The sequence below is a fragment of the Apis cerana genome, linkage group LG14 (genome assembly GCF_029169275.1).
Source record: "Apis cerana isolate GH-2021 linkage group LG14, AcerK_1.0, whole genome shotgun sequence".
NCBI lineage: Eukaryota > Metazoa > Arthropoda > Insecta > Hymenoptera > Apidae > Apis > Apis cerana.
The window spans coordinates 6,640,934-6,668,886 of NC_083865.1; the positions used below are offsets into that span (position 1 = coordinate 6,640,934).

At 27.4% G+C, this 27,953-nt stretch overlaps 2 protein-coding genes and 1 long non-coding RNA gene across 22 annotated transcripts in view; 1 reads left to right on the top strand and 2 right to left on the bottom strand.

The window, feature by feature from the left end:
* LOC107995412 (kinase D-interacting substrate of 220 kDa) overlaps positions 1–23,717 on the top strand; it is a 39,490-nt gene extending 15,773 nt beyond the window's left edge. For 13 of the 19 annotated variants that reach the window (XM_062084348.1, XM_062084356.1, XM_062084354.1 and 10 more), the window contains 20 exons: positions 12,417–12,548; positions 12,901–12,999; positions 13,099–13,197; positions 13,417–13,614; positions 13,774–13,872; positions 14,027–14,323; positions 14,478–14,853; positions 15,001–15,165; positions 15,251–15,458; positions 15,532–15,954; positions 16,055–16,277; positions 16,356–16,535; positions 16,618–17,077; positions 17,153–17,318; positions 17,388–17,865; positions 17,949–18,122; positions 18,201–18,348; positions 18,449–18,570; positions 18,832–18,946; positions 20,288–23,717. In XM_062084348.1, the coding sequence (XP_061940332.1) occupies positions 12,417–12,548; positions 12,901–12,999; positions 13,099–13,197; positions 13,417–13,614; positions 13,774–13,872; positions 14,027–14,323; positions 14,478–14,853; positions 15,001–15,165; positions 15,251–15,458; positions 15,532–15,954; positions 16,055–16,277; positions 16,356–16,535; positions 16,618–17,077; positions 17,153–17,318; positions 17,388–17,865; positions 17,949–18,122; positions 18,201–18,348; positions 18,449–18,570; positions 18,832–18,946; positions 20,288–21,051 (4,926 nt within the window). In that variant the 3' untranslated portion in view covers positions 21,052–23,717. The other 6 variants (XM_062084345.1, XM_017052919.2, XM_062084346.1 and 3 more) reach the window with 5 other exon arrangements.
* LOC133667247 (uncharacterized) lies at positions 756–4,092 on the bottom strand. The gene is made up of 2 exons (XR_009832563.1): positions 2,729–4,092; positions 756–1,504 (listed from the first exon to the last, which is right to left on the bottom strand). It is a non-coding gene; the product is annotated as an uncharacterized LOC133667247 (long non-coding RNA).
* LOC107995427 (band 4.1-like protein 5) lies at positions 20,124–27,656 on the bottom strand. Of its 2 annotated transcripts, XM_017052944.3 has the most exons (8): positions 27,154–27,656; positions 26,764–26,911; positions 26,449–26,625; positions 25,652–26,353; positions 25,099–25,529; positions 24,240–24,665; positions 20,765–24,038; positions 20,124–20,581 (listed from the first exon to the last, which is right to left on the bottom strand). In XM_017052944.3, exons 1-7 carry the CDS (start codon positions 27,316–27,318, stop codon positions 23,910–23,912), a joined length of 2,178 nt encoding a protein of 725 aa, XP_016908433.2. In that variant the 5' UTR covers positions 27,319–27,656; the 3' UTR covers positions 20,124–20,581; positions 20,765–23,909. The 2 variants fall into 2 exon arrangements, with proteins under 2 accessions (XP_016908433.2, XP_016908434.2); XM_017052945.3 differs by lacking the exon at positions 24,240–24,665.
* Positions 27,657–27,953: the final 297 nt, after the last annotated feature.

A 27,953-nucleotide genomic window follows, 5' to 3' on the forward strand; every position in this document is an offset into this window, starting at 1 on the left:
AATATTGATTTTTATAGAAACACGAAAGATTTTTCATGGGAAGAAAGAAATTTATATCAAGAATAAGCGAAAGAAAATAATTTTATTTTTATCTGTAATTCTCGATATTTAGAATTTAATTTATCCAAGAAGTAATATCAATCATTTTATATGAAACATAGAAGATAAAAATATAGTGCAATAAGACAAAGAATAGAGGAAAACATATACGAATCGTTAGAAACGTAAAGAAACATTGAAATTTTATCTTTTCCAAGATAATTACGCAATCCAATATCCACAAATTAATAGGAAATACTAAATTATTTTCAAGTAACTGCAACACGAAAACATCTCCCCTCGAGGATTCGATTCTATATCTTCCACATTTTTTATTCTATTTTCTTCTCGAACGTTTTCCATAGATATGACGAACGAAATGGTAAGCAACGTTTATTCGTTTAAAAGTTTCCTTGGATGTTGTTTCTAGATACATTTCTCAGAATTGTCTCGATAATATCGTGTCAAACTGTCCGAAATTGTGTCATTCTTAAATAAAACGTAGTAAAGATTGAAACTTCTTTCTATATGAATTAAACGATCTGAATATAATTGGACAAAATTTTTAACAAAGATATTTTTGAAATTTTAATATTGACAAATAAAAGTGTTGATTATTTGTGCACAAATGTGATTTATGTGATGAAGATTTTTATCATTGAAATTTGTAACATTTTCATTTGGATTTTTCAAGAAGTGATAAGGAATAAAATATCTTTATTTTTATTAATGATTTATTTATTGTTAATATTTTTTATTAAAAATAGATATAATTTTTAAAGTTATAATATAAGTATAATTTTACATTGAATGAAAATTTAATTTCTATTTCGAAGCAGATGTATAGATACACAGCTTCGAGAATCATTACTTCGCTGGATGATGTGATAAATTGTACTAACGAGAAATAAATTATGATTGTGTAATTCGTAAATCGTGCGAATTGTTTCGTAAACGTGATTTCGTAAAAGATTGCACGTGATTTAAACATCATATGAAAAATCATTAAGTTTTTTTTATCAATTTGAATGAAAAACTTGGAAAGAGAGAGTTTTGATACAAATGAATTAATAATAAATATTGTTGAAATATATTTTAAGCTTCGATAGAAATCTATTGAATTGCTTAATCATAAAAGACAATGAATTTTTATATACATATATAAAAGAATTGCATAAAGTTTAAAGTGAAAAGAGACTGCATCGAGTAAAAAGAGATTGATGAAAAGAAGATCTAGTGTTTTAATGATGACTTTATCGACCTCTGCTGCCAATTATAATTATCATTACTAGAATATGAGAGTATTTCCTGACATTGACCTGCTTTCTATGGAATACGCGAATGAGAGGAGCAATTTACTGAATTCTAATCGAGAAAATGCCGCGTCTCTCTCATCCTTGGTTCCACAGGGATTGGCACGAAGTTACGGATCATTTTCTTCTTATCAACAGGTGATACAATCGATCTGGAACAGAAGCAAACAGGTACAGAAAAAATAATGCCGATAAAATATGTTTAATCAATCGGTGAATAATTATTTACTTGACAAAAGAAGACGATTATAATATTTTTTCTTTTTTTTAATTTTCTTATTTAAAAATAATTATTCTTATTATTTATAATGAATGTATTGAATGTTAATTGATGTTAATTGTTGTTGTAAGAATACATTTTTAAAAAATTTGATATTGAAAAATATTATTATTTAGAAAAATTTTATATATTTTCAAAAACTGGAATTAACAAATCTTATTTCTGGAATTCATTCTGGAGTTCATTCTTGATCTATAGTCAAGTATGTACTATAGTAATGTATAATAATTTTTTCATAAATTTAATTTTCTGCTTGAAAGAAAATTAAATTTTTATGCTTTATTCTTTTTTCATATAAATTATTTTAATGATATCGCATTAATTTTTTTTTAAATGTGAAAATTAAATTTCTGAAATTGTGAATTGAAAATGATGATTTAAAATTAGATCGAGTTTTTATTTCGAGCAAATAAATTTCAACGAATTCTAAAGGATTTCAAAGATTTTCCATAGGTGAGCCAATTCTAAGGTGATGTAATATTTTACATTCTTTACGGTTCGTTTGTATTTATATATATATCCAAGCTATAAGTTGAATGTTATATTTACTTCATAAATATGAGGAAACCGGGAGCAAGATTTTGAATTGAATTAAACGAAAACGATTTAGTGTCGTTTTGTCAGTTTGCCTGGACAACGTGCCAACATTTTTCGACGTGTCTCGAATGAAGAATGATAGATGCAACAGTGTCTTTAAACGTTTTCTGTACACCTTGAATCGCGTTTGGATTCAATTAACACGATTTATTCGTCTATGAAATTTAGAACGATTAATTGCACATACATGAAGTTAAATTGATTGAATTAGTGTTTTAAGATTTTTCATTTTTTTTTCTTTTTTTTTAAATCCTTTTTTCAATTTTTCTCGACTTTCTTCTCTTTTATTTATTATTATAATATGATCTTCTCCAATTATTTTCACGGATCGATCAAAATTTTATAATCGAATAACGTAATGTATAATGACATAAAATACATGTAAATATATGTAAAAATATGACATATGATATGATATATTTTTACATTTTTTAATGGTCGCAATTGTATGTTCCATTATTTCAATAAATGAAACCAGATACTGATCTTTATTACTCACCAGTTATGACGTTCCAATATTTGCTCTCCTCCGCGACTTTTTGCCGCCTTCCTGATCAATTTACAATAGTCGATTCATGGAGATAACGTGAATAAATAATTGGTTCTAGATCTTTATTTGCTGAATGTAAAAATCAAATACACCTACTATCACATTAACACCGTAAATTTCCATAAATAATATAATTTTTTTAATGAAATTTGATCGAGATATCTAGAAAAATTAAAATGTGAAAAATATAATTATCTGTGAAAGTTATCAAAAGTTATCCAGAAGAGAAAGCAAGATTTCTAAAAATTGTAAGAATTAAATAGATAAAATCGCATCATAGCACGTTGGAATTAAATGTCCCCAAGCGCAGTTACATATTTCTTTTTATAAGATCTAACAAACGACATATTGTACAATTGATTAGTTTGTTGAGTGCTTTAATTGGCCCAAGTGCTGTGAGTAGTGCAAGGACGCGCAGTCTCTTCGCCTAGTTCTATAGAGTAAAAGTATTTTTCTAACTGAAAGTTTCTATAAAGGTTATTCTGCTCTCCTTAGTTGTTGCATTAACGTTTGCATTCGTGATTTTATTTTCGTCAATAAATAATTGCATTCTTTGAAATTGATTATATTGTATTTTTTAAATCATTATAAATATGAAAAGAACTTTCAAGAATTTGTCTATTTTTATTGGTATTACAATATTCTAAAAATTCTAAAAATTTAATTCGTTTATGATAATGACAAATAATGACAATCTATGATAAAAATAAATTTTAATATAAAAAGGAAAAATGATGAAAGAAAATTACAGAACTTCAAAATTTTTGAAATATTGGAATTTTGATTAAAGAAAGAACTGTTATTGTTATTTGTTGATTTAAAGATTAATCGATAAAATTTTTTCTTAAATTGTTACATTGCTGTCGCGATTAAAGAATATCAAAAGACTATGCACAACAATTGCGTGATTAGACTGTACTTATCGTGGAATGCAAACGAATGAAAGAAATCTCTGTTTGACAAATTTACCATCCAATATTGCATTCTTAACAATGGAGTATCTTTATTTAAACGCACAATGTTTGCGCATTGAAAAATAACAAATGGCTCATATTTTTTTTTAAATTTATTGCAAATTATATTTTTATTTTTGTTCCATTCTTCGATTCAAAAGAAATAATAAATTCGTTCATTCTTTTTCCTGAAGAATTTTAATCTATTATTATATAACGCAAATTAGAATATTTAAATGCATAGTTTTTATGAAATAGAAAAATAAAATTAAAAATTTATATTATAAAATATCATAAAATAATTAAAAGAATATATCTTATTTTCTCTATAAATTCTTCGTAATTCTTCCGGATTTTTTTTTTATTTGGAGAAAAAATTTTATCGCCAAAATAAATACAACACTACTATATGAAACATATGAAATTCAGACTAAACATCGCGAAAATCGAATAAATTATTTCTTGATTGTATAGCACAATTTCTAAAGTACTTAAACATGATAACACTCTAAATATAAAAGACAAAACAATTATGAATAACACTGAGATGTTTGAGTTACAGCGTGCGAAGATAATAAAAAGGAAAATAATTTATTTCTGTGGATAGATCGTTTATTCTCTGAATACTTTATGTTCCTTTGTAATACGAACACATTGTGTCGTAAGTGTGACGCATCTACTATATCAGACAATTAGTAGTATTTCGTAAAAATGTCATTATGCACTTCAAAGTTAACCAATCTTTTCAAAGGATTAAATTTGAGAGGAAAAATAAAAAAAAAAATCTGCATAAAAAAATTGCAATCAACTTCTTTCTAGTGTCAATTAACAACAAATGTTAATGAAGCTTTTATGATAGAAGGATAGAGATAAGACAATAAAGAACCGTTTATAAAACTTATGCTTTCGCGTAATTTCTAAATACAGCTGTAAATAATCAAGACTTGAAATTGAAGGATATTAAAATTATTTCTATATGAATTCATCAAAAAATTCTTCATAAGATTCTTTATAAGATAATGAAAATTTCTTATTTTCTTCTTTTCGTATTGAATTATTATATATACAATTTTTTATTGAATCTAAATAATTCGAGCAAAATTAAAGATAAGAAGCAAAGATAAGAAAATGTTCACTTTTAAAAATTCATTTTAATTTTTATTCACAAAAATTTTTTTCTAACTAAAAAATAAAATTCTAAAATAAAAATTTATTTTTTTGCATTTTTCTTTTCTAAGATAAAAGAAGATAAAATTGTTTATTCGTTTAAATATCAAATTACACGAAACATCGATACCAAGAATGAGAAAAATCCCTCGATTAGGAAGATTTCCTCTATCAGCTGGTATTGTAGCGTAATCAAATGAAATTTACGACGGTCAGTCTTAAACGATTAAATCAATTTATTCGATTACGTCACACAATACGATTCTCCGTGTTCTCGGCACCTATATAACGATCGTTCCTCTATCGAATCCGACGACCGTCTGCCTTTTGTGTCGATTCGATTTTCAATCTCCCCCCTTTACGATATTTTTGTCCTTGTGACGCGTGAATCAATGAATAACTCTCTTGCGAATTTCCTCGTTTCGAAATTCTTCGAATTTATTTTCGTATTAAATGATATGGATTATCGAGAATTGAACATTTTTAGAAATAAAAAAAAAATAAAAAAATAAAAATATACAAAAATATTCGAAACTATATTATGTTTTAAGAATGAAAACAAATTTTTATTCAAGCTCCATTTCTTTAATCAGGTTCATAAAGTTTCTGCATAAGAATTCATACTCATAAGTAATTAAAAAGATTAAGACTAAAGATATTATATGAATGTTAATTATATTTGTGATATCTTTGGAGAATCGATTTTAAAAGACGAAACAAAACATGAAAGTTGGTATATAAAAAAGTCGATTGAAGCTTATTTATTAAATTATCATAATAATTTAAGATTGATAAATAATATAATTATTTTAATTTCTAGAATTCATGTATATAATAATGATGATAATTTCACCGATGCAAAGGAATATATTTATTATTTAATCATTTAATGTTATTCCATAAATTATTCCATGAAATTCACATTAACACAATTATTAATAATTTTATTATTTTATTTCATAAAACAAGAAGCTCATCACGATATCCTTATTCACTTATTTTGTTCATTGTAACATTTTCTAGCAAAATATTCGACAATAATTGCACTATTATATATAAAATAAATAATCTTCCAAAAGAAATATTTTAAAAAAGCTGTAAAAGCTTCATAATGTCAGCCATTCAAAAATTTTCATTCTTTCCATCGAAAAGAATGGGGCGCGTTTTACATTAATGCGAAATAAAAATCTATACAAACTCAGACTTAATAACTAAGTAAAATACGCACTACGTTTAGTTACACGTAGCAGGGTTAATCAAATGGCTTTCCGCAAACAATAGTGTACCGATGTGGATGACGACTGGAGCACGACGAGAGAGCACGTTGTTAATACACGCGATTCCGCACGACTTGTGTACACGACTTTAAAGATCCTACGTCGGATATATAAATGTCGCACGATATGCCAGACGATGCTCTTAACCGATCTGTTGGCGTCGCGGATCGCACGCGTTTCCCAGTGGATCTCGTGCGTTTTCAAGAAGCCATAAGTAAAGGTGCGTTCGTTTCGAGGAGGTGACGAAGGAATAGAAGGAGGATTGGAAAAAAAAGGGGGAAAGAGATGACGACCAGAAATTTGGAAAAGATGCTAAGGCTCACCACGTTGTCGAGGGTCCGTCTTTTACGGTATTGAATATATTATTGTCGATGAAGGAAATATAATTTTGGATTTTATAGGGTTTATATTTTAGTCCACGGTTCACAATATTTATAGTAATCGATGGAAGATGTTATTTCGTAATTTCAACTTTAGGATTCGTTGGTTTGATGTAATAAGGAAGAGATAGATGATATTTTATAGAAAAAATATCTAGAATAGATATACAATAGAATATCTGTGGCGTTGGTTATGTAGAGATTTGATTGAGAATCTATCTTTGTAAAGTATTGATTGTGACTTTAAAATTCACAAAATGTAAAACAGATAGATTATATTTTACTATATTTTTGTTTCTATAGAAAGTAATGCTTTCTTTTTATTTAAGGCTGTTGAAGAATATTATATAAAACTTGGATTTTGTAAAATTTATGGTACTGAATAATGGTGATTTAAAGTTCATAGTATAGATATATTTTACAATTCATATGATGGAGAATATTTTTATCTTTTTGATTATGGAATTGAATGTGTGTTAAGATTGATGGGATGGCAAATATTTTATTATATTTTGAATTTTATGAATGAATGTGATTTAAAATTGAAGAATATCTGATCATATTTTCTGAATTTTGAACAGTTTGTATTTTATGATATTGAATGTGGTTTAAATTTTATGAGATGGAGAATATCTTATCGTATATTTCCAAGTATAGGTGTTTAAAATGAATAGGATGGATGATATTTTATTGTACTTTGGATTTTATGGTTTCCTTTGGTCGATCAAGGTATTTTTATCTATGGATTTTCTTTTTTTAAACATTCCTCTCATAAAAAATTTGAATGATTCTTATCATTTGTATTAACATTATAATTTTTGATAACTTCTCAATGGTAAAATCTGTTCCTTGAAATAAACACTTATTTTACGATCTGTCTCTATTGATCTAAGATCTTATGATACTTCCTTAGTTAGATAAATTAATCGATAAAGTAAGATGTTATTAGAACTCGTGACTCATCTTTCACAATACAAATCGTGGAAAATTCTTACTTTTAAACATTGTCTTTAAACAAATAACATAAATTTTTATAAAATTTTATTAGTGAATGAATACGAAATAAAAAAAAATTCTTGGAACATAATATATCGATCATTTTAATTTCGTACATATTTATCATCAAACACATTGTAAATTCAATTTCATCTACACTATGTGCCATAATTTTTCAAAAAGTAATCACAAATTTTTTTTATCAAAGTTATTCGATAAAAGAGTTACAAGTTAAAAACACGAGATTCTAATATTTGAACAGATGGCCATATTCCATTGAGAATATTGATATTCCACTTCTATATTTCTCTTTTTAAAGAATATTTCAAGCGTACATTTTTTCACGTATTTATGCATAGTAATCTTTATCTCGGATTTTCGTTGGAGCACATCGAGAAAAGAATGCCATGCGGAAGACCAAAGATGATCGTGTTAAAATCACGACGCATCATTTTCGAATCAGTATCGAGGAGGAGGAGGACGATGAAGACAACAAAGAAGCGGAGGATCAAACAATCAGAGAGATGGACAGAAAAATTTCCATCACGATAGAAACGGATTCCAATGTAACGATCGGTGGACAAGAATCTGGAATAAAAAATTTTTCATTCGATCAGGAAGAATCTTCGTTTTCGATCAATGATCAATTGCCTGAAAAAATCTTGAACAAGAACGTCGAGGACAATTGGAACGAACGTGAGAGGCAGAGAACAAGCGATTTTCAATTCGGAACATCGATCGATTCCGATAGTTCAGAGGATCGAAACGATGATCAGAAGAGGAGGAAAATGGATGAGCTGGCGGATGAAAATTTTTCTGACGATTCTGGGAGAAGCAGGAAGCAGTTGGAGAAGATGCAAAGTGACAGTTTGGAAAGCGAAACACGATCTTTGGCCACCTCCACGGAAGTTTCGAACGAGAATCGTGGAATCTTTGATTCCAGCAACGAGATCCCTCCACCTTCGACCAGTTTTGAACAGAAGGGAAACTTTGGCCCAGTTTATTCGACGATCAAGTATTCCATCGAAGGACGCTCCTACGAGAATGCAAATTCGATCAACAAGTTGGATCACGTTGGTTCAATCTCGACCGCCAGCTACCTTCCTTTCGTTGAAATTTCCAATCCCGTTACCGGCTCCACCATTAAACGTCATGGATCTCTTTCCACGTATGAAACGAGATTATCGAGTATGAATTCTCCCGTTGAGCGCAAGAGGACCCAGAGTACGAACGAGAAGATGTTGCAACATTCTAAGAAAGCACTTCCTCGATCGAGCGAGAGGAAACAATCAATAATAACTACACCAGAAATCCAAGAAACCTCCGCGCTTGACCATCCAATTGTTTCTTCCGAAGTGTCTCCGCTTCTAGTCAGACGATGTTACAAATTCATGCCCACGATTCCACCACACTCGTCGAGTCTGGAAACTGGAGAAAATTCGCTCGAGACGAGAGATATCGTCACGAATAAATCGGGAACGAGAAACACAGAATCATCGTTTACGTTCAACGTTGATCCAAATTCCAAAGATGCATCCAAATCTTCCAAGATCGAAGAACTCGCCTGTCCATCCATCCCTCGAGTCTCCCCACTTTTACTCAGACGATATTACAAAATCATGTCCACACGTTCGTCCAGTCTGGAGGAGATTTCGCGTAAAAACCATCAAGAAGAGGACCAAGATACGAAAGAACCTATAACCAATAATCAAAGCATTAAAAATTCAGAGGAAGCGAATCAGTCGAACGCAGCTCAAAGAAGATCGACTTTGCCTACGTTGAATATCGATCTAAATTCAAAAAGTGTATCCAATTCGCCCAATTATCAGGACGGGCAATTATCAGTGTTGTCGGGCACGAGCGTTAATCCCATCAGGCGATCAAGTATCGCCAGTGCAGCTATTTGCTCGAGTTTAGCCCCGAGTTTGGTCAGCGCGTCTCAAGGTATTCCAAATTGTTTATTGCCTATCTCGGATGAGAAGGAAGTATCGAACGTTTCTACGAATATTGGCGACCATGGAAGAAGCGGTATCCGGTTGAAATTGCCGTTTCTAAAGATTCATATACCCGTACAACAACCAGCGACTAGTAGTTGGTCGGCCTCGAAGGAGGATGTTGGCCATCATTATTCGCATCATCATCATCACCATCACCATCATCACCACGTGTTTCCTCATTTTCATGTACCTACGTTTACGTTCACCGCGACGGCCACCGATGGCACCGAATCCGGCCGGAAGTTCAACTTTGGGATTCGAAGGCACTCGCAGATGGTTAGTTAGCGATTTTTGACGAGTGATTTGTTCCCTTGAGATGGGAAGAAGCAGCTTTGATTAACGACGAGATTATTTATCGAGTGATCGCAGGCTTTTTTCGTGTTTGTTTCGAGGTTTCCGATGTCGATTGTTTTCGATTAAAATTGAATTTTGATACGAAATATCAAACTTCTTAAATAATAATAATAATAAATAAATAAATAAAAAAGGTACAATCTATACCTGGAAACCTGAAACATTAACAAAATGTTTTACATTAAAAAAATGCTGTTTCATTTGCACGAAAATCGACGTATAGCTCGATCGTTTGTGAGAAGGAATCCATTGCAAAAAAAAAAAGTTTCCAACGATTTTAAGGAAAACATGACAAATATGATGCTTTAAAAGAAAAATAGATTTGATCGATGTTTGTCTAAAATAGAGATTACAATGATCATGTTTTCTTTCGGGATTTTTATCTTCCATTTTTTAAATAATTGACGTTTAGATATTTCTTATAAATATTTAATTATAGAAGATTCAACAAACATGTTTAATCACGTTTAATCGAATCATCTTAGAAACGTCTTATTTCTTAATTAATTTTTTGCATTCGATCGTTTTATTTTTTCTTTGTTAATTGATTATATTCAAAAATTGATTTTCTTTGATGTATTATCATTTTAATCAGAATTTCTTTAAAATTATAAATGCGAGATTAAAGACAGTGAAATCATAAAATCTCCATTCAATTATACTATGAGATATTGCTTTACTTACGAAATTCAGTTTCACCATTTATACGGTGATAACGTTTCATTATTTATCTTCATTCTTTTAATTTATTAGCCAATTTAGATAAAACAAGGTGTAGAATTTAGTAATACCATAAACTTTTAGATAATAAGTTATTATATCTATTATAGTTATAAATTAATTATAGTCTCGAACTTGTCGTATTTTTTAAACGATTAAATTCTTTCGTGTAAAATTTACACTGTAGATAAAAAATATTATTCATTCATTTTTTGCAATGTTGACTAATAAAAATATTTGATTGGATGGCATTACGAGATAACTTGTCCAATAGAATTTCGCTGGTCTCTCATCTTATCAGTTTTTATTTGCAACGATATTGTATTTATCCATAAGTAAATTATTTTTTACATCGTGTATTCGATGTAAAAAATACTTCAATATATTTTATCAGGTGGATCCAATGTGTATTTCAACGATTGAGATTTGATTCGCATGGATTGATTAAGATTGTGAATGTGAATGAAAATTTATGTGTGTGTACATTTTATCAAAGTACATTAACACTAAATCTAATATTTAATATATATTCTGTTTTATTTAATATGTAAAGCTATTTTATACACGTTGCTTCTTAAATTTTAACGAAAGATTATATATTGATATATTAAATTTACCTTAAAGCTTGAAGTATTAATTCTTTTCAATAGCAAATATTAACAGCCTTATTACAATCAAGCTTCATGTTTGATTTATAATATAGAAGTGTTTATTGTATGTAAAAAAAAAAAGAATAATTTGCATATTTCATTTTTTGAAATATTAATCATTGAATAAATATTTCAATGAATTGATACTTATATCTTAAAATCTTATATATTATTCAATCAATTATCTTTACTTTCTTTAAAATTTTATTTTAATCCTCGAAAAAAGAATAAAAAGTTTACGAACGTTGAAAGATTTTACGAAAAATCGTTGCATAAAAATGTTATAACAATATCCAAATTATTTTTTGCATTTTATCCTTTTTTTTATATTTTTCTTTCAATTAACGTTCTGCTGTTTCTGATTCAGTCTTTATCGTTGACCCATATTCCATTGTGTTCCCTTGAAATATGTATAAGTTCTACGTATACTTTGCCTCGCCCAGAAACCGTGAAAATTATTTGCTGCTCATGTGGTTCCATTAATGAACAATGAAATTTTCTATAATTTTTGTTCTAAATAAAAATCATCTTAAATATTCTGATAATTTTTCAATTGTTTTTCTAACACATTATTAGATCATTTTTTTCTTTTTTGTTATAAAATCGATATAATAATATAGATTAAAAAGTATTGAAATATTTAAAAATACTAAAATTTTATTTTTGATAAATTTTTGATTATAAATTTATTTGTCTCTTCTTATTATTTTTTTTTTTGCTTGTTTTTTTTTTACAGATTTTTGTTTGTTTTCGATGTTAAAAATATTGTACGACTTATTAATTTAACTTTTATGACAACAGCAAATTGCTTGTATATATATATTTTATGTTTTAAAAGCAAGTTATCATAAAACTCTAAGTATATCTCAAATTTCAATATATTTAAAATAAGAACAATAATTTAATCATTTAATTAAAAAAATATCCAATATAAATAAAATTTAGTGTGATTTATTTATCATTTGATCTGATTTATTTTTCGATTAAGATATAATTTTTGCAAATTGTGCCTTTACTTACACAGTAATTAATTTGTTTTGCATTTAGCTTCCAATTAGAGAATATAAACATAAACAATTCTCCAATTTTTAATCATCTATTGATCTAAATCCATTTTTAACAAGCTAATACTATTTTTCACAGACCTTGCATCGGACTGACTCGATGGTATCGCTCTGCTACCGATCTCTTGCCAGCTATATCACAGATGATAATCTCGCTGGTCTTCAAAATTTCCTCGAGAATAAAAGAGTGCAGATCGATGACCGAGATGAGGTAAAATATTATTAAAATAATCACTTCAATTCGAATTAAATTATTTTTCTTCAATTTCTCTTTTTTGTTCCATATGATAAACTACTTGTCTCACTTCTGAATCTATATCTACTTCTGTATCTTTGCATTAAGATGATGTATAAAAAAATTTTTTATTTTTTACATAAATAAACTGAACCATTTTCCTAATATCTTTATTCTCTTTTCCTAATCTTTATCAGGCGTAGAATAGAATTTTCATATCTATAAATTTACAATTTCAATAGATTTATATTGATTATAGATTACATAATTATCGAATTGAATTTTCAATGGTCAGACTCTAGATAGTTCATCATTGTTCTTATAATAGAATGGTAGCACAGCCCTCATCCTTGCAGCAACTAAGGGGAAAATACATTTTGTGCGAGAGCTCATCAATCATGGAGCGGATGTCAATGCGGAGGACGGGGTTAGTTGTTACTGTGTATTATATCATCTATGAAATTTTTGAACATTTCTTTCATTCAATTATACAATAATCTAATCAGTCAATTTAATTTTTTTTTAGGATAATTGGACAGCGTTACTTTGCGCGGCCAAAGAAGGACACACGGATGTGTGCCTTGAGTTACTCGAGCATGGTGCTGATTTGGAACACAGAGACATGGTGAAGTATTTTTTTAACCTTTTTTCCTTTTCTTTTACGATAAAAAAATTTAATTATATTTAGATAATTTCATGGTTTAATAAAGATCACTTAGTTGAATGAATAAAATTATTGATAATAATAATAATAACAATAATAATAATAATAATAATAATAATAATAATAATAATAGAAGGAAAATCGTGCAAATAGTAAGTATGGAAAACATTTTATTTTTAGGGAGGATGGACAGCACTTATGTGGGCGACCTATAAGGGTAAATCGCCGACGGTGACGATGTTGCTAACACGAGGGGCTGACGTCAATGCACACGGAAATTTTCATATATCTTCGTTGTTATGGGCCGCAGGGAGGGGTTACCCTGATATTGTTAAGGATCTCATTGCTCATGGTGCTAAAGTCAATGTTGGTGACAAGGTAATTTATTTTTACTTTTTTTCAAGTTCATGTACGATGTACTTTATAAAAATGAATAATTAAAAATAGAAGAAAATCAATATTTTATGGATGTAATATTTTATTCATGTATTTCTCATCGAAGTAATACTTATATAAATGCTACTTGTCAATTTTTAGTATGGTACTACGGCATTGGTATGGGCGTCACGTAAAGGACATGTAGAAATTGTAGATACACTTTTAAAATCTGGTGCTAATGTAGATACTGCTGGCATGGTATGTCTTCAATTTTAATATTCGTGTATGAATTATTCATGATAAATAAAAATTAAATTGATCGATTATTTTTAGTTTTAATAAAATAATCATGAACAATGAATTTTAAATTTAGTTAGAATTAGATAATTAATGAAATTTTGTATGTATACAGTATTCATGGACAGCTCTTCTTGTGGCCACTCTTGGAAATCATGTGGATGTAGTATTACTTCTCTTGGAGCATAAACCAAATGTGAATGCGCTAGATAAAGATGGTTGTACGGCTTTGGCAATAGCATGTCGAGAAGGGCATCATGAAATAGCAAATGCGCTTTTAAATGCTGGTGCTTATGTAAATATTCAAGATAGGGCTGGTGATACAAATCTAATTCATGCTGTAAAAGGCGGTCATAGAGGGGTGGTTGAATCTCTTTTAAAAAAATATGCTGATGTTGATATTGCCGGCAAGGTAAAGATATATTTATTTAAAAATAATTAATCCGTCCAATTTTTATATGAATAGAAATTATTTAAATGTTTAATTATTTTTAACAACCGATCATCGATATATCAGAATATTTAATAAATATAATCACAATATTTAAATTTTATAAATATTTTAGGATAAAAAGACAGCAACTTATATAGCAGTAGAGAAAGGAAATATACAAATATTGAAGTTGTTACTAAATGCTAATCCAGATTTAGAGATTGCGACAAAAGATGGCGATACTCCGTTATTACGCGCAGTTAGATCACGAAATGCTGAAATAGTGCAATTATTATTAGATAAAAAAGCTAAAGTATCAGCCACTGATAAAAAGGGGGATACAGTATTACACATAGCTATGCGAGCAAGATCGAAAGCCATTGTCGAAATATTATTGAGAAATCCGAAAAATAGTCAACTACTTTACCGTCCAAATAGACAAGGAGAAACTCCTTATAATATCGACATTAATCATCCAAAGACAATTCTTGGACAAATATTTGGTGCACGTAGGTTATTAATTATTAAGTTATATTGTGATGTAAATATAGTAAATTATATAATAATATATTAATGTATATTAATAAATATATTAATGTTGAAATATTTGTTTTTTTTTATAAAATAAAATATTAATAACAGTATGTTTATTTTAGGGCGTCTTAATACTAATGAAGATAATGAAAATATGCTTGGTTACGATTTGTACAGTAGTGCATTAGCGGATATCCTTAGCGAACCATCATTATCGACGCCTATAACTGTTGGTCTTTATGCAAAGTGGGGTTCGGGGAAATCATTTCTGTTAAACAAGTTGAGAGGTAATATTTGCCATGATTCATAAGACATTGTAAGCTATTATTTTATATTTTATAAAATATTTATATATTGATAATAATTTTTCAGAGGAAATGAAAAATTTTGCGCGTCAATGGATAGATCCTGTATTTCAGTTTTCTTTCTTACTCTTCATTGTAGTAACTCACGTATCTTTATTAGTGGGTATTACTATAGGTCTTGCTCTTCAATCATGGATTATTGGTCTTGCCTGCGGTATAAGTCTTATTTTTATTACATATGTTTTTTTGATACTTGTTTGGTATGCTAATAAAAGGTAAGATTATAAATCTAAAAACCTATATTTTATATAGTTTTCCAAAGTTTAATTTTTAAATATTTCATTGTAGATACGATTGGTATTGGCCATACAGTTTTACAGTAGCTCTAACTACAAAATTAAATTCATTGAAATTACTATTACAAGTAATTTTTTGCCATCCTCCTGGTGGCCAAGTTCACGATGGTGTTACTGTTCAACCAATAAAATTCTATTTCACTGATCAGACCCGAGTCGGTACGACTGCTGCTGGAGAGAATGCAGTAGTACAAATGGTAGGATCTCTTTATGACTCCATCGAAAATGATTTTGGTTCTTTATCTACACGACTATACAGAGCATTCAGACCAAAACCAGATAAGTCAAGAACAACGTGGAAATGGAGACATCTTTGTTGTTTGCCATACATAGTTATATTTGAATTCTGCTTTTGCAGTTTACTTGTTGGTATCTCTGTACTTACAGTCTACCTCATCGATATTTCTAGCAGCGAGTGAGTAAAAATAAAATAAAATGTGATTTTTTAGAAAAAGCAAATTAATTAAAATTATTATTATTATTTATTTATTTTTTTCTAATTTTTAATACAATAGACCAACAATAGAAAGAGTTACGGCACACATAATTATGATAACCGTTGCCTTAATATTAGCTATTAGTATAATAGCAAACTTATATACATGGAGTCGAACATTACAAGCGCTAGTTTTCTCTCAAAGACGACATCTACAACGCAGCATTTCTAAATTAGAGACTTTAAAAAGCGAAGGTTTTATACAAACATTAAGAAGCGAAGTCAATTTAATGACAGATATGGTATAACATATTATAGAGTAATATTTTTTATCATATTATTTTTTATATTTAATAAAATTTTTATAAAAAATAAAACAGGTTAAATGTCTAGATAGTTTTATGGCACAACAAAGCAGATTAGTAATAATTGTGGATGGTTTGGATAGTTGTGAACAAGATAAAGTGTTATTAGTTTTAGATGCTATACAAGCATTATTCAGTGATAATGGTTATCCATTTGTTGTTATATTAGCAATTGATCCACATATTATTGCTAAGGTATTGTAATATCATTTTTTTTATGAAATGCTATATATAAAATGAATTTTTAAATAATAAAATTTTTATTTTTTTCATTCAGGCAGTAGAAATCAATAGTAGAAGATTATTCACAGAATCTAATATTGGAGGGCATGATTATTTACGTAATATGGTTCATCTTCCATTTTATTTGCAAAATAGTGGTTTGCGAAAAGTAAAAGTTGCTCAACAAACTGCCCAACATACTAGAAAAACTACATGGACCGAAGCCGAAGAAAGCGTTAATTATACTGCAACTAGTACGATGCATCATTCTGTTTCTAATAGAAGACTTAGTACAGAATCTGCTATAATGAATAGCAATGAAAAATTGAAACCACAAAGTAGAAAAGGAAGTAGAAAATTGCGATTAAGCGAATCAGTCGCTAGTAGTATTGGTAGTAACTTAAATCGATTAGGCGGAGCTCAGGATCTTAATAAAATGCTTCTCACTGACGATTATTTTAGCGACGTTAATCCCCGTAGTATGAGAAGATTAATGAATGTCGTTTATGTCACTGGTAAGAAGATAATTAATTAGAGATATTCATTTCTATATGTTCTATTTATTTTTAATATATTATGTCTGTTCTTAGGGAGATTATTAAAAGCATTCCAAATTGATTTCAACTGGTATCATTTAGCTAGTTGGATCAATATTACTGAACAATGGCCATTTAGAACATCTTGGTTGATTCTTCATTATGATATGTATGAAGATAGTTTAGATGATTCCATGTCGTTAAAAAATCTTTATGATAAGTATGTTTTTTTTTAAATAATTATTTTTATTTAGTGATTTATATAAAACATTTCTATTTAAATCATTAGAATACGACCCCAAATTCCGGTGCTTAAAGAAGTTCAACCTTTATTAGAAATGGATAGGGATGAACGTAAATTGGACATTTTTTTGACATTTCATCGTTCCAGTTTACTTGTTAGTGATATGAAAATATTCTTACCATTCACAATAAATCTCGATCCTTATATTAAGAAAAAAATAAAAGAGGAACAACAAAGTATGGAAGAAGAAACAGGACATGGCCCATATAAACAATATAGTCCTTGGACTTTACATAGTAATACTCATGAATTGTGGAATGCAAATAGAAATGGTTTAGCAAGTCGTACAATGAAATCTATTAAAACGCCAAGTATACAAGGACAAATAGGACCAGTGCCATCAACATCATCATGGATACAACCATGTATGCAACCAACATTTGACTGGCAGACATCACCGTGGGTGCAAATATCTTCTATGGAACCAGTAATTAAACCACTTTCTGCAACTTCAAGCTTACCGGTATAAAATGCGATTATTAGCTCACATTATTATTATTACAATATATAATAATATTTCTATATAATTTCTTTTTTATTTTTTAGTCCGAGATTTTGGAGATAAGACTTTCTTCTTTAACAGTAAACGGAATTTGCGATCTTATTGATAGAATCGAGAATATAAATCCTAATCAAGCACCACAGTACAAACAAGTTATTAAAGAAAATAACATTAATGGTAGAGTTTTATTACATTGTGAATTACAAGAATTAAAAAAGGTAAATTTTATTTTTGTGAAATAAGTAATATAAATAATAGAATAATAATTTTTTAATAATAATAATAATAATTTACAGGTTCTTAAAATGGCTTTCGGAGATTGGGAATTATTTCGTATGGTAATTGTATCTCTTAGAGAATTAGAAATTTCATCATTTAGCACACATGAAGAAGGTCCACGAAGTGTTCGATTTACTGTAGGAACAGAACAAATTCCACGAAAAGGTACAAAAATAATTTAAGCAAATTATAGTAGATTGTTAGATTATAAAATTAAATATATTATTGTTTTATATTATTGTTTCACATTATTGTTTAAATATAGATCATACTTTGCAAAATACTTCGATACGCGTACCAACTCATGTTGAAAAAGATAAAACAACTTCAAGAACTGATGGTCCTCCTAGACGAGATCAAACTAAGCAATCAATTATGGAAAAACAAGTAAGCTTTCTTAAAACGTGATAATAAAATAATAAAAATATAATAAAAATATTCTAATAATTAATTAATTAATTAAGTATAATTCTTATTACAATCGTGCTCGGTTTTAGTATCAGGTAAGCGCAATTTAATATTTTGTATTACTTTTTTTCGGAAAAAGATATGAATAATTGATATGATAATAAAAAAAAACAAATAATTTAAAAATTTTCTATAAAACTATTAAATACAATAGAAAATAAATAAATAACTTATTTTTAGGTAACTTTAGAGGAACAGATGATTTGTGGAGCATTACAAACTTTAAATGAAGAAGCGTGCGAAGATGTATTAGATGTACCATCTTCTGCAGTAGTACCATCAGACTCACTCTCAGGTGAGCCCTCTTCCCTACCACTTTCACTGCCTCTGGTTATAGTTCAAGAACCACCGCAGCCAGACCAAAAGCGTGACACCGTACTAGAATATAGTACAAATTTTTAATGAATTTAGATCGAATATAGTTGTATAATTTAATCATGCGTGTATCATGTGTTTTTAGCATCGATATGACCACATCGCATTCAAAAATAATTCTACGAAATCCATCATTTACTATTCTCCAGACAATATAACTGTTTAAATGTTTCTTATTACACAGATTCGTATATCGGAAAAAAATCATACCAGTATTATTAATAGATAGGTGTATTTACATATAACAGGCAGTCAATAAAAATTTAATTTATTTATATATATATATTTTTTTTTTAAGTACAATATATGTGGTAGAGATTAAGGGAATTATTATTACCTTCATCCTAATGAACCTCCACATGTGTCATAAAAATGTGCCAACACGTTACGAAAGACTGGATCGTTACTATTGACAAAAAATATAAAATGAATGTTTCTTATAAAGAAAGAAAAAAAAAATAATTTTCATTGTAATACTTAATACTGTTATAATGGTTTGAATGTGTGCGTTATCATAGATATAGAAAAATATCATATACATTTTCATGTAATAATTTAGAATATTAATGATATAGCGAAGAAAAAAACTATGTTTTTTGTATTCCTAAAATTATAGAATATCTTCGTATTCTTATCTTAAATAATTTGATGCTAATACTCAATTGGTTATTGTATTTTTAATTGTAGATTCATAATACTAAAAATACTGTATTTTTTTAACAAACATTTGTAAAACAGGCTGTGATAATTGTTATCATCATTGTCAAATGAATATATTTTTCTTTTCGGGATGTTTATGCTAATAGATCTTGTATATTTAGAAAGATAAGTTTCTATATGAAAACATTTTATATACTAAAGTAAATTGCTGATATTTTTTTCCTTATTCGTGTATTCTTTTGTACTGTATGTACAATTATCCTAACTAATTGTTGAATAATTATGAATGCGAACGATAATAAAATTTTATTGAAAATTTAAGTGATATTATCTTTCTTAAACTAGATCTATAAGCTTATTGGATATATATGCTTTCATTTTATATTTTTATTACTACAACAATATTACAAATTAAATCATTTTATTAAAAACATGAATTTAATATTTAATCGTGTTTTATTTAGGTATCCTTTTATGTTTAATATTTAACATAATATTTAACATTTTATTAATCAATTAATGTTTAATAAATTAACGTTTATATTTAATCCATTTCAAGTGATATAAATGAAAAATTGGATAACGGAAAGATTTGTTTTAGGGTCCATCTCAACGGCTCCTCAAGATACAGATTATGTGATACTTCAACCTAATCCACTTTTGCATTGGGTGCCAGTCAATGATGAACCAGAAACGTCAGACGACAGTTCATTTGAATCAACAGTTCATCTTCAACGTACAAATTCACAACGTAGTATTACATCTCAACTTAGTACTAGATCAGCTTGTTCGTTTGGACGTAAAGATTTAAAAAAAAGTGGAGCCAATTCCACTAGTAGTAGACCTGCATCACTTTTTGTATCACCTCCACCTTCTCCTAGACCTGCTTTCAGATCTAAATCAACAGATGAAAATTATGTAGTTAATAATATGCCCATGAAATCGACTATCTCCACACCTATCAAGAAACGACGCTCAACGTCAACATTAAATGATGAAATAGTTTTATCAGTCCCTGTTCCAAATTCCAGCTTAGAAAAATTAAGCAAACTGAAAGATCGTCTTATGGGAACATTACCTGTCTCACCTGCTCCAGGAGAAAGCGAAGATGAATCTACACCGTTAGTTTCCGAATTATCTACTCCAACTCATTCACAATCTGATAGTGTATTTAGACATGACTGCAGTGAGGAAAACAGTAGTTCTATTTCTTCTAATAAAAGTTTACCTCGTGATGGAGAACGATCTATTGATATTGTTGATTATTCTGATACAGTTAGTTTAATGGTACGTGAGTCTTCGCATGTGCAATTTTTATCACGTCAAGATGTCGAAGAATGGGACAATCCAGAAACACCTGTTTGATATCTTCTGCTACATAATTATTAGTAAGTCTCGATATACTATTATATAATAACATACACTAATATATAATAGAAAAAAAAACCTTCAATCAAGTCGTACTTAAATCGTTTGTGATATATATTTTGAAAGATAGTCAGGCAATTCAGAATTTCACTTTGTATATAGCAAATAAAAGATGTTGAACTTTTTAGATAAAGTATTTAAAGGTGTTCATGCATTATAAAGTTATGCATTAGAAAGAACAATGACAATGCTGACAAATAATGCCTTTTATGCAACATATGTAGATAATTTAAGTTTTATAAAAGATATGTTTAATCATTGTATCGTAACATTCCTTCATAATAATTTTAATGCATTTAATCCTAGCTTATTAGTTTATTAAAAAGAAACTGATAAACCAGAAGATGTTTTTATTTTATTATAAATATATTTTGAAAAATTAATTCAAATCAATTCATAAAAATGAAATTAAATACAGATAAATAAACATTTAGTATTTTACATATATAAATATAACATATTGTAAATATAAAAAAATGTCATATTTACTATCCTATTTGACTCATATCGCCTGATACTAATTTTAAATATTAATTGTCAAATATTATGAGTAAATACATATTGATGATTTATGCAATGATTGATATTATAAATTCAACAAGATATTTTATAATAATCTGTGTTAGTAACATGTAAGTTCTCTCTTTTGCATTGTTCTTATTATCGCGTGCGTTTAATATAAAGTTATAGAAATTTTGAAATCAGAAAATAATTATTACTTTTCAATTTGAGAAATAGAATTATTTATATTATTGAAGAATAATTTATATGTTAATTTTTATTATTTGAATATATAAATTTTTACTGAAATTTTTTTTATAATTTTGTAGTAGTATTTAGTTATGTTATAAATTTTTATTTTAAAGCTTATAAACTTATGAAGACAGCATCATTTTTACAGTATTTTTAATAATTAAATGCCTAGTTCATAAAATATATAAAACATGAATTAAATATATCTTTGACAAATCTATAATATAATTTTTTAATAATATCTTTTTTATTACAAAGCGAAAAATTATACATATGTATATAACAATGTATGTATATATATATATAATAATACTTTAGGACGGAATACATTAGGGTATCAATTGATAATAGCATTGTAAAACACAAATAACATATATATTAGATTTTCAAATAATAATATTATGTGTACTCTGCTTATTACTATTAAATATAGTATATTTAAATACATAAAACATCGAACAGCGCCTTATTCTCATCATAAATGCTTATATATGAAATACAATAAGTACTTTAACAGCCTTTTGTAAGTCGTCGAAATGAGTTCTATTTTTATAATTTATATTTTGAGAAACATATTTCATGTCTTTTAAATGCATTACATAGAACAAATTTCGTAATACAATAAATTAATCAGATTTCTAAATATGAAACAATATTTTTTATCAAACTAGTCATTGTTCTTTTGTTTGAAAAAATTCTTACAGTATTTTCTCAAAATATTTTTAATTCATTGTATTACAATCTTAAAAGACATATTTTTTTTATAAAATACTGATATGTTAGTTACAAATATTAAAACTACATAAACAATAATAAAAACTATAAAAAAGAAAACATTTTGGCGGTATAATATGTTTACATAACATGATAAAAAATTAGATTATCATAAGTACAAACATATTGAAATATAAATTGTAAATTTTTTTCTATGAAAGATGCAATACATCATTGATCCCGCCTAATTTTTTATAAATAAAAATTGATAAAAAAAATTATCTTTTATGAAATGATTATATTTATAATGTAAATATCTTTAGGATAAAGTTATTTTTAATAAAATGTTTTATGGTAAATAAAATATAAATCGATAGGAATGAGCATAAATTTCAATAGTGATATTTGTTTTTCATTGTCATCAAAGGCACTATGGCAAGTATAAAGTATTATTTAAATATTATATAAATACTTTTAATTAAACTATCATTTATCTAGGCACCAAGAATTTATTTGCAAATTTGAAATAATATATAAGGTTTTTCTAATTATGCATAATATATAATTAGCTATGAGAAACTTGAAAAATATAAAAATTAGAAAATAAATCAATTTAATAATAGTAGGAGCACCATATATTATTTATTTTTTAATATATGTGTAATGTGTGTTCTTATTTATGTAATGATGCAAAATCATTTAATTTTTTATAAAAATTATAAAACAATAAATATAGAACATACATAAATAATTTGCATGGCATGAATTGATATTATATTAAAATAAAACAATTAATGGCATAGATAAAATACAAAATAAAATTTTTGTAACATATTGTACTTAGTAAAAACTATGCATAATTTTTATATTAAAGAGTATTAACATAATTGCCAAATAATATATTTTATACATTTAGAAAAATTTTTTATAATTTGAAAATATATCTTATTATAAAAAAAAAATACCAAGAAAACAATAATCTAATTTTCTAATTAGAAATTACATTTAGGTAATTTATATTTTTATTTTGATTTCTCAAAGAATTCATATAATTTATTTAAATTAAGAGTTAAAATCAAATAAAATACTTACATGAATGTAAATTATTTATAATTTGCAAAAAATACAAATACAAACTGGTCCCATTGATATGTTATTTCAAATTATTTTATATTGTCTATTTAGACAATATTATATTGCAATAGGCACATAAAGTATATCAGTGTGTATATATATATCTTAAGGAAGACAAAATTTGATAAATACTTCTTCTTCTGTTTTAAAAATATTATTCGTTATTTTTTTTGTATTTTTCATTGATTAATATTTTAAAGTTGCGTTGTAATTACAGTCTTCCTCGTGATTACAGTATGTTTAATTGGGGTTTGATCTGTTGTTGTTGTTTGTGGATCGGCTACTAACCAAGGACTTATATCGGAAACTGCCGAATTATCATCCTGAAACACAAAAAAAATCATTTATACTTTAAATTTTTTATGCATAAAATTTTAATTAAAAATATAAAAAATATCATAAACAATTTAAAAAAAACAAGCACATATTTGCATACAATTTGCTTAAGCTAAAGCATTTTTAAATGAAACAAACCAAAAACTGTTACAATTACTAATTATCAAGCATTTAAGATTGAGTCACACCTTGTGAGTAAGAGTCGTAGTAGTAGTTTGTATCTCTTCAGTTTTCACGACTCTCGCTCCATTTTTTTCTATTTCCGCTTCAGCTTTCTTTTCAACCATAGGTTGTATTTCTTTAAAAGGATTAAGTAAGCCCAAAAATGGATTTGAATCAATAAACGGGTTTGTATTTGTTTTTTTTTCTTCTTCTGTTTTTCTATCTTCTTCGATGTTTTCAGAGATATTATTAGTAATTTCGTTGTTATTATCGCTAGTAAATGGATTGAATGGATTTTGAGATTGATTTGAAATTTTAGGATTCAGTTGTGTTGTTTTTTGTTCAATTTGTCCCCAGCTATCTAGAGAAAAGTGTGTTACAGTCACGTTGTCGTCAGCAGATGGATTTATCATTGTAGTTCCGCTTACTGAAAGTGTCAGTTTATCTCCTCCCTATATAAGAAATAACGCGAAAAAAGCAAACAAGTCACATCTAAAGCTTAAAAGCAATAAAACAAACAAAAGTAAAAAAAATGAAATAAATTATTTATATAATAAATACAAAATATATCTAAAAATGCAATATGAAAATAAAAATAAAATTAAAATAAAAATATAAGTAAAAATATCTCGAATTTTTCAGATCTATTTTAGGTATTTGTCAATGACATTTACATTTTATTACTACATAATCCTAATTTAAATCGTAATACAATCTTTTATAATGTATTTGTTTAAAAAATGTTTATAATGTAAAATAATTTAATTAATGAATAGCATTCTAAAAATTGAAAAGAACTTTCAACTTTTTACTATAATAAATATATTTGAAATTTACTTATATATTTTATACGTTAATGATATTATAAAAGTTTAGTTTTCTTACCACTGATACAATTGTTGCTGCATCAGAATGCTGATTGTTTTTACCAATAACTGTAGGTGTATCCATAGACGTAATTGAAACTAAATTTGAATTCTTTCCTTGTTCTAAAGACTTTGCTTTCAATATATTGCATTTTAATGATTCTGGAGGAATAGGTGTACGCGGAGGCAGTGAAGAGGTACCACCAACTTGATTATTTGGTACTAAGGATGTTTGATTACTTATATTTTCGATAATTAAACTTGTTTTCACTGGTTCTGATTCTTTTTCCGTATTAACAATTGTTTGATTTCTAGGTTCTAAAGGTTGCTGGTCTTTGGCCAGAGATTTCAATAAGGAATCTACTAAAGGCGAAGGTGTAGGATGTACGCTAGAATCTGAAGACTTCGTACTACATTGACTTGATTGACGTTGTAAAAATTCTTCTTCGTCTAAAAAAGAAACAAAAAAAAATTTATTTGGAGAAAATTTCTATTTATATAATTATTCTGAATTTTTAATTATTGAATTATTTGAATATTCATTAACAGAATTAAAATATCTTTATGCATACTAGTAATCACTGGAGCTGATTGTGGTTGCTCCACTTGTTGACGTTGACGTTCTCTTAAAACATGACTTTGACGGCGTGCGTATCTTTGACTTGGTCGTCTTTCAAACTGTACTGTTCTACGTGCTCGATTCAATTGAGTAGTTTGAAATTCTGTCTTACCACTATAACGGAAACGCGAACCCATACGAAAGAAGTTTTGACGTCCACTAGCACCTTTAACAGGTGCACGTAATCGAAAGAAAGCATGATGTTCTACAGCACATTTCCATAAATGTTTACAAGCCTTTTCATTAACAAGCCTAAATACAAATGTATGTTCTTGTTCTCCTCTTCCTTCATCATCTTCTTCTACTACAACTAATGTTAATTTTTTTTTTTTAAAATCTAATCGACCAATTTTCGGCCAAAAAAATAATCCTATTTTTTGTGTTCCTTCAAAAACTAGGATTCCGGTTGGCGTTAAACCCAAAGAATATTCACATGCATCTTTACCAAGAACAGTATGCATATCTACACCATACATATCTAACCATTTTGCTTTACTGAGATAAGCTGATTCAGCCTGTGCTGGACTAAGACCAGAACATTTAGTATATTCTTCTAATATTTCAAGTTCCATTTGCTCTGTTTGACCTGGTACAAATCTAAATTCTGATACTGTAGCTGCACTATGTATGGCAGGATCATAATCACCAAGTTCAGCTAAAAATACATATAATTTTAAAAAATATTAGAATATAAATTTTTTTTAACTTATTCATTTTTTTTTTTTATATATATTTTTTTTTAATACATACATTGAAGAGCTAAAGCAGCCAACTGTACAGCAACTTGATGAGGACAATGAAGTTTTCCTTCCAAGACATCTTGTTTAAGTTGTAAAAAAAACTGATATCTTGTTAATTCTTCACGTAAAGTATTAGGTTCTGATGAATAAAACTTTACTTTAAGCCGTAAAGTATATGGTGGTCCAACTATATAAAATATTGCTTATTAATATTAAAGAAACAAATATAATAGATTTTAATAAATAGTTTTAAAAATGATATATTTATGTTAATAAATAAAAAAGAAAAACTATATATAAAACTATAAGTATGTAAAAAACATACTTTTTACTTGTTTTTTTATTGGTTTTGTAGGATCTAGCCAATGTTGAACATTATTACTATCTGTATATTGCAATCCAAAATAATCTTTTTCTATTAAATCTAAGCTATAAAATACTTGTTCATATAAATCACTAGCCAATGCTTTTTTCTGTAACACAAAAATGTTTATAAAAATAAAATATCAAAATTCATAATAAAAATCTATATATAAAAAGCTAGAAAAATATTATTTTCTTTTCTTTTATTTATATTAACTACATATATTCTCGACAAGAAATTAACACTTAATAGTACTGATTCCATCATGATGACATTTTCCAAAAATTTATTTTTTAGAAATATAAAAATCTATTTTTAATAAACTATTTTTTAATAAACTATTTTACTTACTGATAATTCTATAGGCAAATCTGTACCATCAAGTAACACAACTCTACATTGAACAACATTTTTATTACTTAGCAATCGTTGATTTTTAATTTGAGAGGACGTAGTTTGTCCACTAACACTACGAGCCCTGCGTCGCGATAGAAATCTTAACATTTTATTTGACATACGTCAGAATAAATTTGCTGGTAAGCAATAACGATATATTGACCCAAAATGCTACATTCCTTGTTTTACATAGATATATGTTTTTTCATGATACGTTGCGTCGGTTAATACGCCCACTTGTACACGAAACACAAGTATAATATATTAAAACGATCACAAAAAAAATGATAGTTAAATGGACATATTAAAAATAATATTACAAAAAAAATTTTAAGTTATATTTATATTTGTTGACTAGACATAATAATTCGCGAGTAATCGCGAAATTCAAAGAATCCGGAGAAGATACACATCTCTCGGTTACAATAAAGCTATAGATATTTTTTTTATCGCTAATCAGATGGCGTTAGTCTCAATTTTGAGAATACTCAAACCATAGACAAAATATAAAATAGATCTACTATCTTAGAGAATTTTGTGTTTAATATTTTGAAGTATACAAATACCGAATAAGAAATCATAAATCATAATACATAATACAAAAAATTATGAAAAAATAAAAATGTATTGTCACATTTAGAAAATTAATTAAGGTGAAAATTTATAAATTGAATTAATAATTATAATGTTCTTTACTACATAGAAAAGTGTTTCTAAAATAATTATGATAAATTATAAAAATATACGATAAATTA

Excerpts from the sequence above, each read along its gene's own strand:
- LOC107995427 (XM_017052944.3), bottom strand. The coding sequence starts at position 27,318 with ATGTCAAATAAAATGTTAAGATTTCTATCGCGACGCAGGGCTCGTAGT. Across the intron at positions 26,354-26,448 it reads GGCTGCTTTAGCTCTTCAAT|CTGAACTTGGTGATTATGAT; the intron begins GTATGTATTAAA and ends ATGTATTTTTAG. Across the intron at positions 24,039-24,239 it reads CTACGACTCTTACTCACAAG|GATGATAATTCGGCAGTTTC; the intron begins GTGTGACTCAAT and ends TTTGTGTTTCAG.